The sequence below is a fragment of the Ranitomeya imitator genome, chromosome 3, assembly GCF_032444005.1.
Source record: "Ranitomeya imitator isolate aRanImi1 chromosome 3, aRanImi1.pri, whole genome shotgun sequence".
Lineage (NCBI taxonomy): Eukaryota > Metazoa > Chordata > Amphibia > Anura > Dendrobatidae > Ranitomeya > Ranitomeya imitator.
Genome location: NC_091284.1, coordinates 112707277 through 112720789, shown reverse-complemented (window position 1 = coordinate 112720789; position 13513 = coordinate 112707277). Strand labels below are relative to the sequence as shown.

Below are 13513 nucleotides of genomic sequence, written 5' to 3'. Positions count from 1 at the left end.
GATGGTAGCCAGATGTAAAGGGTTGTGGTGCTAACCACTGCTCCAGCTACTGATAAGCACCTGGATACTGCAGATCAGCTTCATTCATTTCAATAAGAACTGATTTGCAGTCTCTGTCGGCGGCCACTGAGCGCTTCATGGACCCGGGATATTTAGCTTTGCATCTGAAGCTGATAATGGCTGGTGAAGTTCTCTCCATGGTGTTGGACCCCCACAGGTCTGGGGTTCCTAAGGATAAGTCATCAACATCATTCTAGTAAAACACCCTTTTAATCTCTTTAATGTGGGCATGTGCACTGTGTAATGCTTCATTTGCTCTTTGATGTGTAGTAGACTAAATAACTTGCTGTCAACTTCCCCCCCAAAATTACAGTTCATTGGAGTGAAATTTTTTCCTCCCCTTTTTCAAATCGCCATCACTTTTTCTTTTTTTTTTTACTGTCAACACACCACTATACAGAGTAAGCAAAATGGCAGAAAGTTTCAAGTGCTTGAAATGGTGAAAAATGCAATTCACGCAGGTTTTTTTTTTTGGGGGGGGATGGATGAGGGGGGGATTTTATTTTTACAGTGTTAATTGTGTAGTAGAAATGACCTGACAGCATGAGTCTCCATTTCAGTACGATTATGACGGTACCAGATATGTGTGGACTATTCAATTTCAGTGGCAAAAAAAGAAATTGATGTTACCATTTTCCAAGACTTGTAACTAGAGATGAGTGAGCACTAAAATGCTCGGATACTCGTTTTGAGTATAATCGTAATCAAGCATTTTTCTTGCAGACCCTACAAGGAGGTCTGGGGGGCAGGGAAAATGTTGAAATGGATGGAAAAAGTGCTGAATGGAAGGAGAACAAGATGGGGAAGACTCCTGGAAGCATTTCTGACTTCCAGATCATTGCTGAGAACAAAGGTGTCACACTTTTGCTCCACTTTAAGGACTGACAATACATTCAAAATTGACAAAAAATTGGAGTTTACGGAGAAAAAAATGTTAAGAAACATTCTTTCCTGTTTAATGACTTATTTACACGAGAGCACAGTGAGGTCAAAAATACTCTGTTGTAAAAAAAAAAAATCACAGTAATAAGCAAGTGCTAGTCAAAAGATGGAAAAAACAGGGTATTTAGTTGATACGTTTTTTGCAAAAAAAATGTATACTAAGCTTCTCCACCAATCGTCAAGGTATACCCATATAGAGCAGTCCTACCTAATGTATATAATCCCTATCTGATGGATTTAAAAACCTGATCATCTGTATAGTACCTGTATAAGCAGGGTTCAGAGACAGAATATCCATGTGGACATGCTGGATGGAACAGCTTTGATGCAAATGACCCATAAGGAGTGGTGGACTCTCTAGTCTTGTAGAAACAAGGGAACAATTATAGAACCAGAAACACATGGGCTACTTGCACATTGAACAAGTCTGTAGGAACCTGTTCACACACCACAAATGGCAAAATGTTGTGGAAGACGTACTGATACACCCTGTATTAGACGTAAAGGTAGGCCTTATACACATGCTGTTCAAATTGTCATGTAGTGGTTCTCCTAAACTCATCAAGGCTATGCCAAAAATTACAAGCCAGGTCATCCATACACCCTTGAAGGCACCAACTGTAGTACTTCATTCAAATATGCTGAACGAAGTATAGTTGTGTTACTCCTACACTTAAAAGCTTTACAAAAAGTGCAAATCCAGGAAACAAATTATAAGCAGGGTCATCCATAGACCCTTAAATTCATCAACTGGGGGCTTTATTCAAATACTGAAGATTAAAAACACTGCTGCTGTCATTGGTGGTGTGGAAAAGTTGGGGCTAATCCAAGCTTTGTTCATCCTTATCAGAGTGAGCACCCGCACCTCCCCCAGCGGCACTAAAAACCAGACAAGACGCTGGCGGCAGGGCAGCAAAACACGTCCAAGGTACAGAGGAACAGCTAATGCCAGGTGTCCAGCTTTAAGATCCAATAGTTAAAGGGCACAGAGGAATTAAGGAGTACGTTGGTTTGGTTGGCCAGGTATTGCTTGACCATCTTTAAAAACTTTTCCCTCCTTGTCAAAAATACATGGCAGTCAGGCCCTGGACGCTGGGATGATCATGAAATTGGCCCAGGCTTCCTTGCCTCTCCTCCTTGATTGGACAAGGAGGAAGCTTGCCCCCTGCCGCTAGCGTTCTCATGGGAATTTTTTCAACATATCTTCCCACAACAGCCTTCTGGTATACCACCATTTTATGAGATCTCCACCTCAGGAAGGAGAGATGTAAAGTAACGCGTGTCTAGAAGGGTGATCAACTAGTACTTTTTTTTTTTCTCTCCTTTTTTATTGTGGGGGGGGGGCAAGTTAAATATAACGTGAGGGTCACAGGAAAGGCAGCGGTGCATAAAGTCAGTGATATGTGCCAAGCTCCCTACAACCACAATCTCCTGGTCTCCACCATGATGACCTCCACCTCCTCATTGTTACCCAATCCACTAAGCAGTTGAGATGATGCTGGGCTGGGAAGTGTCTCCCAATCTCATGTTTTCCTCCATCTCCACCTAGTTGGCATGCATAGCTTCATGTTTAATTGTGAGCAGTGACTGTTTAACTGACAGTGACGGCAGCTGTAACCAAGTAGCGTAAATGGGCGTACCTTAACCAGAAGCTCCAGGTAATCTGGGTATGTTTTCAGAAACCGTTGAGCAAATGTGCCATTCATGATATGTGTGTAAACTTGCCAAGTTTCACAGCTGTCACCAGGTTATGCCCATTATCACACACGATCATGCCTGGTTGGAGGTTCAGTGGCAAAAAAAAAACACAGATCTGTCTGCTGTTATACCTTTTAAGTAACTCTGCCACGGTGTGCGGTTTGTCCCTAGACAAATTAGCGCCAGCAAATCCTGTTGCCTCTTCGCTGAGGCAGTGCTGCCGAGCTTCCGGCTGATGTGGATGACTTGCTCTGAGAACACATTGGAGATGGAGGATCAAGAGGGGGTGCAAGAACTGATGTATGAGGTGGAGGAAACACTGATAGAAGTAGGGCCAGCAATCCTCGACGTCGGGAGCATACGTGCCATGCCATGGTGGAACTCTGGGCCCGGCCTCCACAATATTCATCCAGTGTGCCTTAGCATCCCCAGCCACAAGTGCTTGTCCACGTTTTGGTCGTTAAGTGGACAATCCCAGTAATCGCGTTGGTAAGGACACGGGTGATGTTCCTGGAACGTGATGCTACAAAGCGGGGACGCCACACTGTGAGAAAAATTAGCAGCTGGGAACCAAGTACTGAGGGACGTCTGCCCCCATGAGTCAGTGGATATCTTCCTTGTCAACCAGCCTAAACTGCATCATTTCCATAGCAAGCAGTCTAGAAATGTGCCGGTTTAGCATTCGGGCCTGTGGGTGGCTGAAAAGTTTCTCTTTCATTCCAAGACCTGGGTAGGGATAGCTAAACTCTATGCCTAGGACAAGGATTTGGAAGTGCCTGATGATGGTGCATCAGAAAGTGTAAGGACAGGTACAGGGTGGGAGGCATCTGTGCCAGTGTCATTGACGGGGGATTAGGAAGCACCTAACACAGGGGAAGAGGCAGTGGTGGCACCAATCGTGGACCCATGTGGTCGGAGTCGGGTGCTTCGATAACGTGCCTGATCATGCTGGTAGTAGTTAGGCTCTTACTGGTCAGGCACCTTCTGATCTTGGCCTGACAATTTTTGTTTTGTCTCAAAACTCTTTAAAAAAAAAAGTCCCAGACTGGGGAACACCTAAATCTTTAGAGAAATACAGGAGTGTCGGTGTCTTGCGTAACAGTTGCCTGCCTTCTCCCTCTGGTCAGCCCACTGCCTGTTTCAGTGATGCCTATCCCTCCTGCTCAGCGCTGCTGGCCTTGCTCTGCATTCCAGATTCCCAGTTAGGATGGTGACTTCGCCATCCACCACTGCACTCTGGTCCTCCTGAGTTGGTGACCTGACTTATTGGCAACTGTCTCCTGATCATCTTCCTCCTTAGACAACATTTGCTGTTTCCCATTGTCCTATTGTGGCCATGGCTGCTCTAAGTTTTGTGCATCATTAAAAAGAATCTCCTCCTTTCCCTTTTGGAACATGCAGGATAAGAGGCCACATTCAAAAAGTGATGTTGTAAATTGCTCCTCAGTGTCCTACTGTGGGGTCACTGGTCTCTAGGGACTCAACATGGTGGGAGGGAGGAGGAACAGGGTGATCCAGACTGTTGGCTGGTGAGACTGGACCGTGTGGAAGACTGGTTGTTGCTGCCAAGCATGCTGGAAGCATTATCTGCTATCCAACAGACTACCTATTCACACTGCTCTAGTACCATGCCTCACTGCAAAGAAGGACAAAAACATGTTTTAGGCTGTGTTCACACGTTGCGGTTTTTTAGCGGTTTTTCCCGATAAAAACGCTATAAAACCGCAAAAAAAACGCATACAATAAGCATCCCATCATTTAGAATGAATTCCGCATGTTTTGTGCACATGATGCGTTTTTTTCCGCATAAAAAACGCATACCGCACAAAATCCGGACATGCTCTATCTTTTTGCGTTTTTTTTGCGGATTTCCCACTCCAAAATGCATTGGGAAGTGTCCGGAAAAAACCGCGGCAAAAACGCATGCGGTTTTCTTGCGGATTTCATGCAGAAAATGTCCGGAATTCTCAGGAATTTTCTGCATGAATTCCTGAACGTGTGCACATAGCCTTACGGATGGGCATATTCCAGCAACAGGCATCACACCTGCTCCTCGGCATATGCATGCCCCATGATCAGCACATCCGCATGCCTTACACATTTTCTAAGTGCTAGGTCTCTTGAAACAAAGTTTATTTTGAATTTAAAGAAACTGGTCATCTGCAGCAGACAGTTTTTGTTTGTTTGTTTTTATAGTTTAATACTACCGTTATGTACCACAAATCACTTAATACTCTATGGATGAGTAATTGAATGCCCAAAAAATTTTCATCGCTTTTTTCAGTGTTATATTATAGCATGTTAGAGTAGAAAGGACCTCAAGGGTCATCATGTCCAACCCCCTGCTCAATACAGGATTCACCAAACCATCTCGGACTGATGTCTGTCCAGCCTCTGTATAAAGACTTGCTTCCTTATAGGAGAAATCATGACCTTCATATACTACCGGTATAACATATAGCATGTAATAATGTATGAATGGATGAGTAATAGAATCCAGACAAAATTTACAACGTTTCTTGGGAGTGTTATTGACCACAGAAACGTACCACAAAGCATGTAAATACTCTGTGGATGAGAATGTAGTCTATTTTTTCACCCCCCCCGCCCTATATATATATATATATATATATATATATATATATATATATATATATATATATATATATATATATATATATATATATAATATGTATATAATATGTATGTATATGTGTGTGTGTATGTAATCTCTCACTCACTCTCACTGGTTATGCTTGGCAAGCTTGTCACCTTTCCCCCTTTTTTTTTTTTTTTTTCTCAGTCTTGCGGTGACCCAAATAACTCCACAATTCTGGAATTACGATTTATTTCCTCTTTTCACAGTTTTCTAATTAGATTAATTTTATATTTTTAAAGATTGTACTTTTTTTTTTTTTTTTTTTTTTTGTTTTAAGATCCTTACCCAAAATTGTTGCATATAGTAAAAATGATGATCTTTTGATGCCCAGCGTAATGTTGGAATTAGCATGATTGGTACGGGGGCCCTTCAGTAGACTCCAGGCTGTCATGGCAAACCATGGCACCCTGAGATAACGTCATGGGAGTGGAAGTTAGGGTGGTCAGGGCGGGTGTGCCGACCGCTTCTCCTACAGGCCAAAGACAGCTATATAATGGCATAGCCGGCATCTGCCCTCGGTGGAGATATTGCAAAGCTCCTGAACCTGCTCCAAATACCCTGACATGCTGCATGATGCATTTGTCTGTCATGGCGCATTAAAGGGGTTGTACAGGACTTTGATATTCCTGACCTATTATTAGGATAGGTTTTTAATATCGGTTTGGTGGGAGATGAACACATTGCCAAACTGCTGTCAACAGGTCATTTGGCTGTGGCAATCCAACAGTATATGGAGATGGAAGATCCCAGCTTCGCATTCTGTGTAGTGATCCTTTCTCAGGTACGACACTTTACCTCCCATTTACTTCTGTGAGAACAGATAACAGCTGGTTGGTGGAGGGTACTGGGATTGGACTCTCACCGATCCTGATGCTGTTGACCTATCCTAAGCATATGCCTTCAAAGTCCTGAATAAACCCTTACGGCATATAATACTACTGATAAGCTTGTCACTAATGGACCCTTCTAAGAAGAAAGAATTCAAAATAAGTTAACATTTTTATACTAAGAAAGGAGAAGTCTGAAAAATGAGACGTCTATTACATATCAATTGTACATTTACATGTTAACTCTATAATTCCAGATATGCCATATTAGGACTTGTGCACACGTTGCAGATTTTCTAGAATAAAATGAAGCAATCCTGATACCAGCAAAGTGAATGAGAAACCTGATGTGTCATGCACACGTTGCTTATTTTTGTATTGCAGATTTGATGCAGAAAAATAATCCGCAGCGTGTTTTTGTCCCTGCATTTTTCACCATTGACTTTACTCAAATAAGTAAAAAACTGCATTTTTTTTCTGCCAAGAGCTGCAGAAATGATGCAGAAATAACACTCAATGTGTGCACATACCCTTACAGTAAAGGTGCATGTATTTCTACTGGTTAATGGACCGTATTGTCAGTTTGTACTGCAAAGGACTGTTATGAATTTCTCATAATTCTTCGTGCCTTATTCTTACTTTTCCCCCCTCTGGTCATCATAAGACACATCCTCACATCTGGTATGGTCGCCTAGCATGGCAGCAGAGCTGCAGGTGGCACCTTGCTGCATGGATCTTTATTATAAAGTTGGTCTTTCTTAAGTTAGCTGATTATTTGGCAGAATACAGCCACCAGGATACAAGTCGCCGGACCAAGATCTGTCCAGACGCTGAAACAGTTGGGAGAGCTGAACACCGCAGAATTGTGTGTGCACTGATGGGCCGAGTGCAAAATGGTTTGTGTGGGTGAACATGCCCTTTAATTCGTGGCTCTCTCGTTCCAGGCTGGATTCTTATTGACCGCTGCGGAAAGCATTTTGGGAGCATATTAAACTATCTTCGAGATGACACCATTGCACTTCCAAAGAACAGACATGAGATCAAGGAATTAATGGCAGAAGCCAAATATTATCTCATCCAGGGCTTAGTAGACAAGTGCCAGGCAGCATTACAGGTGAGTGAATGCACGAACTCACTGCTTGCCCTGTGATCTCTTTGCTTTTATTACTTCTATGTGTTTTATGATCTTCAATGTGTTGATCCATTAAAAGAACTGATCTCCCTCCTTTTTGACGTCAGTATCGGATACTAGACATTCAGATTTTATGAGAGATCAGGATCAAAGCACTTTTCATAAGTTTGTCAGAATGAAAGGGGAATGACGGTCTGGTAACATGATTCATTCATTGCAGTTGGTGAGGGATATAAAATGAGGAGTGTAGGAGTATACAGATGTCACTTGTATGTCACATGGCTTTCGCTGGTGTCTGAAATCACTTGGTAAAGAAACACTTTCAGAAGTTTTGGCCCTGAAGTTCCCTGACGGTGCTCCATAGAGGAGTGTGTGATTACGTATACCATTTTGTGTAACACAACCTTTATTCTGCCATGTGCTGCTCCTTAAGGTGCTATCTGGTCAGTCTCTAAGGCTAAAGTGCTTTTGGCTCCGTGCAGTAAGGACTTCACAACTCCCCTCCTCTGCTCCTGCGTAGCTGTCGCTCAAGAGCAAACGGGTGGATAAGGTTGAATAAATTCCCTTTACAAACAAAAAAAATGGGGGGGAAAAGATGTAGAACCCCTGACGGATAACCAGTGGATTGCCATTTTCCATTGAATTCCTAAATGATCTGAAAGTCCTAGATTCTCACTTATATCTCCTGCATAGGGTTTATAAAACTAGTGTCCTTTGTAATATAGGAGCTAGGTGGGATGCAGTATTCCCCCCCTTGAGGTCAGGATGATGCCCGCCTCATCCTTGTGATCTGGCAATGTCTCCTGCAATACTCGGATCTATCCAGAACCCAAGAGGGAGTTGATTAGGACTCCCCTGTTGCATTGTGCATTCTACATGTATTTCTAGCTAGGAGAATGTTGGCCTATAACTGGTTAGATATTTAACATAGTAACATAGTTAGTAAGGCCAAAAAAGCATTAAGCTACTTACTGGTAGCGGCATTTTTCGGAGGCCCATGACAGCACACGAGAGAGGGAATCCGCCCTTAAGGAACAGGAAACCTACAGATACAAAAGGGCGGCACCTCTCCCCATGCATCAGTTGTATTTCAGAGCCTGAGAGGACTGCCGCGGTTAGTGGTACACAAATACATTATATACATTATATACATTTTGAAACAAAATAACCCATTATTGTAATAAGACACCATACGTGAGATTTACATATTACGCTATATACATATCAGGAAGTGCTACCCCCACGTGATTAGGGAGGGAACTAAGGGTGCTGTCATGGGCCTCCGAAAAATGCCGCTACCAGTAAGTAGCTTAATGCTTTATTCGGACTCCCATGACAGCACACGAGAGATTTACAGAGATGTAAGCTACCTTAGGGAGGGACTATAGATTGTAGCACCCTTAACCCAAAGGAAAGATCAGAGGAGGACCCCAAATCCAACCGATAGTGTTTAAAGAAAGTGGAAGGGGATGACCATGTGGCCGCCTTACATATCTGCTCCACTGACACTCCAGATCTTTCCGCCCAGGATGACGCCATGGCCCGGGTGGAATGTGCCTTTAGATTCTGCGGAGCTGGCCCCCCACCTGCTGTATAAGCTAGAGAGAGAGTTTCCCTAATCCATTTAGCCAGTAAATATTTTGATACTCTAAACCCTTTCCTTGGACCTTGGAAGGAAAGAAGCAGTGCCCCATCTTTCTTCCAATTATCAGTAGCTGAAATATACTGAAGAAGAGATCTCCTGACGTCTAACGTATGAAGCTCCTGCTCTTTAGGATCAGAGGGATTAGGAATAAAGGACGGCAAAACTATCTCCTGTGATCTATGGAAACGTGTCGCCACCTTTGGTAGATATGCTGGGTCTGGTCTAAGGACTACTCTGTCTGACAAGATTTCAGTGTATGGAGGAGCTCTGGAAAGCGCCTGTATATCCCCTATCCTGCGAGCTGAGGTTATGGCAATCAGGAAGGCTGTTTTGAGTGTCAACATTTTGATCGAGGCCTCCTGCAGAGGTTCAAAGGGGGGTTTAGTGAGAGAGGACAGAACTAAATTTAAATCCCATGGAACTGTTCTGTCTTTATGCAGTGGTGTAGATCTACTAACTGCCTTCATAAACCTCGCTATCCAGTAGTTATTAGCTATATTACAGGAAAACAGGGCACCCAAAGCTGAGACCTGTACTCTAAGGGTACTAGGAGAGAGTTTTAACTCGAACCCCTTTTGTAGGAACTCTAAGATTTGTTGTATTGGCACCCCGTCTTGGATATTAAATTTTGAACAAGTCAAGAACTTTCTCCAAGTCCTACAGTAGATTCTCGTAGTTATTTGCTTTCTACTCTTTAAGGAGTGTCTCTACTAAGTTTGGAGAGAAGCCTTTCCCCACTAATAGTGACCGTTCAAACTCCATGCCGTTAAATGGAGCGCCGCCACTTGTGGATGGGAGATCGGTCCCTGAGAAAGCAAGTTCGGGATCTCTGGCAGTACCCAGGGGACCGCTACGGACATTGTCTTGAGCCAGGCAAACCAGGTTCTTCTGGGCCAAAAGGGGGCGATAAGGATGACTTTCGCTCGATCCTCCCTGATTTTCCTCACCACCAGAGGTATCAGGTTCAGTGGTGGGAAAGCATAGGCCAGTGGAAAATCCCATTTTATCAGAAACGCGTCCACCGCCAGGGGATTCTCCCTGGGATTTAGGGAGCAAAAGAGTTTTTTACTTTTCTGTTTCTGGTGGCGAATAGATCCACCACTGGTTGACCCCATCTGCGGACGATAAGTTTGAAAATGTCCTTGTTGAGAGACCATTCTCCCTGTTTTAACACATTTCGGCTGAGGAAATCTGCTGCCACATTTTCTTTTCCTTTGATGTGAAGAGCTGTCAAAGATAGAAAATTGAGCTCTGCCACCTGGAACAACCGACCCGTGATCTGCATTAAAGTTTCGGAACGAGTTCCCCCTTGCCGGTTTATGTAAGCGACCGCCACTCTGTTGTCCGACAGAATTCTGACGTGCTGGCCCTGCAGATATACGAGGAATTTTTTAACAGCCAATTCAACCGCCAACAACTCCCTTTGGTTTGATGAGAATGTTGTGAAGGGTTCCCACTGTCCCTGGACCACCATGTCCCCCATATAGGCTCCCCACCCTGAAGAGCTGGCATCTGTGGTTATCACGTGGGTGACATCTACCATCCAGGGAACCCCTGCTGATAGATTCCGTTTATCTAGCCACCACCTAAGGGAATTCAATGTTATCGGCCCCAACGTCAATTTTCCATTCAATGCGCCTCCTAAGGCTCTGTCATGGAACAGGACTTCTTTTTGTAGGGACCTGGTGTGGAACTGAGCCCACTTAACTGCTGGAATGCAAGATGTGAGTGACCCAAGTAGAGACATTGCTTGCCTAAGTGTCATGGAAGGTGTATTGATTGCTCTTAATACAAAACTCTGAATTTGGTCTATTTTCTCTATAGGGAGGAGACACTGCTGTGTCACTGAATTCAACATTAACCCTAGGAATTTTTGAACATTTAGGGGCTGTAATTTCGATTTTTCAAAGTTTATGATCCAACCCAACCGTTCTAGTTTGGTTCTAGCAATCTCCCATTGTGACAGACAATGATCTACCGAGTTACCTACAATGAGGAAATCGTCTAAGTAGGGGACTATAAGAATATTTGACTCTCTTAAATGCGCCATGACTTCCGCAATTATTTTAGTAAACACCCTAGGTGCCGAGGTGATCCCAAAGGGGAGCGCTCTGAATTGAAAATGTTGAATCCTACCCCCCATTAGTATCGCTACCCTCAGGTATCGTTGGAAATCAGCATGAATGGGTACATGATAGTAGGCATCTTTCAAATCCACTACTATCATGAAACAGTTGTTGAAAAGCATCTTTATTGCCGAATTAATGGACTCCATTTTGAAAGTATGTTTCACCAAAAACTTATTGAGACCCTTAAGATTTATAATGGTCCTGTAAGATTCATCAGGCTTCTGGATTAGGAACAGGGGAGAGTAAAACCCTTTCCCTGCCTGAGAATACGGCACTTCTACCAAAACATTTTTGGAGCAAAGAGTCCTCACTTCTTCTTCTAGGGCGAATTGTTCAGTGGGAGATGAGCGTCAGGGTGTTAAACTAAATTTGTCCTGTGGAATATGAACAAATTCCAGCTTGAGACCATGGGAAACAGTGTCTTTTATCCAAACGCTGTTTGTAATTTTCGACCACTCTGCTGAGAATTGCAATAGTCTCCCTCCCACTGGAATTGCCAGTCATTGGTCTTGTTTTTTGTTTTCCGTTTGGTTACGACGAAACATGAGACCTGTACCTCGTTTTCGCCTATTCTCCCATCTGGGACGATCTCTCCCTGGTGAAAAGGTGCGCTTTCCTCCCCGGTTGAACCTTCTTTTGTTGAAGGGACGACGGTATGGATTGAACAGGTTGGGAAACTTTTTCTTATCGTCTCCTGCTTTCTCCAGGAGTTCATCCAGGGTAGGCCCAAACAAATACTCGCCTTTACAAGGGATAGCGCAGAGCTTTGTTTTTGCCTGCATATCCCCCGGCCAGCATTTCATCCATAGGGCTCTCCTTGCAGCATTAGAAAGTCCTGCTGCTCTAGCTGCCAATTTTACGGAGTCAATTGAGGCGTCCGATAAAAAAGCCGCCCCCTCCTGGATTACAGGTAATGCTGCGAGTATGGACTCTCTAGAGGCCCCTTGTTTTAATTGGGTCTCTAACTGGTCTAGCCAGACCATCATTGACCTTGCCGTGCTGGTTGAAGCTACCGCAGGTCTTAAGGAGCCAGCTGCCATTTCCCAGGTCCCCTTTAGGAAGGTATCTACTTTCCTATCCAGGGGGTCTTTAAGCGTTCCCATATCCTCAAATGGGAGAGAAGATCGTTTCGCAACCTTGGCAATTGCTGCATCCAGCTTTGGTGCTTTCTCCCAGTTACCTACTGCTGGGTCATCAAAAGGGTACCGACGTTTTTGCGCAGGTGGTAAGGAGCCTTTTCTCTCCGGTTTTCTCCACTCCCTATTAATAAGATCCTGTATTTTCTCATTTAAAGGAAACACTCTGCGCTTTTTCTGCTCCAATCCACTGAACATCATTTGTTCTTTGGATAGTTGAGGCTTGGGTTCCGATATACCCATTGTGCCTCTGACCGCCTTTACCAATTTGTCTATTCTTTCTATGGGTAGGCAAAACCGAGCAGCGTCTTCTTCCGAAGAGGAGGATGATGCTGCTGAATCGTCCGATTCTTCAGACTTGTCCTTTTCCACAGATGAATCAGATGCCCACTCAGTTCTCTGCCTAGAACCTCCTGACTGTGAAAGGTTTTTAAAGGACTCCTTAACCTCCATTCTAATCATCTCTTTGAGACTGGCCGTAATAGAGGAGGATTCTTCGGCTACCTACGGGGATAAGTAAGGTAGACTAGAGTGTAAATCTACATGCTATACCCCCTCCCCTCCTTCCAGAACCTCACCGTCTGCTGGATACAGGGGTCACATAGTTTTTTAGGGTGTGAGTCAGGCAAGGGAACCCCGCAGATGGCACATTCCCTATGCTTCGCCTTACTGACGTTTTTCCTTCCCTGCATAAGACATATGAGGGGAGACTAGTCACTAAGTGAACTTTCTCGAAGATCACTTACCAGTGGCTGTTCACACCCAGAAATAACGAAACACGAGGGGGATCCTTTTTGGCTGATCCTCCAGACCCCTGTCTGGAGGAGCTTCTGCGGCCCGAACCATCGCTCCTCTTTTCATGTTCCTTCTCCTTGGGTTTCTGGGATGCTTGTTCCAGCAGCACCACCTGCTGATCCTGATCTGAATCCATTTTTAGTAAATTGGAGCCAGAACCCGGGAACATGCCACTGGAGCCGCCTTATAAAGCCCCTCCTTCGGTCAGCGCACCTTGCCCAGCTTGCTCGTTTAATTTTCCCGCCCTCCCGCAGCTGTGGGGGATCAATCGTCGCTCAGGAGGGATTGCGCCATGATCTCCGGTGGGCGCCGCCAACTTGGAGCCCCTGCGCATGCGCAGGAGCTCACCGACCCGGAAGTCGTCGCCGGCTCCGCCCCCCGACGTCACCACAGCTTACCGCGCTCCTGTCAGCGCTGCAGCCATCGTGGAACGCCGAGGCCGGCCAGCTACGTTCCGATCGGCGCCCCCTAGACGCTGCCGCGCCCCCCC

The 13513-nt window shown here is 44.6% G+C and overlaps 1 protein-coding gene across 1 annotated transcript in view; it reads left to right on the top strand.

Moving 5' to 3' along the window:
- TNFAIP1 (TNF alpha induced protein 1) overlaps positions 1-13513 on the top strand; it is a 54284-nt gene that overhangs the window by 30317 nt on the left and 10454 nt on the right. Inside the window, exon 3 of the mRNA XM_069761290.1 lies at positions 7131-7300. Within this exon, the coding sequence (XP_069617391.1) occupies positions 7131-7300 (170 nt within the window). The remainder of the gene's footprint in view (positions 1-7130; positions 7301-13513) is intronic.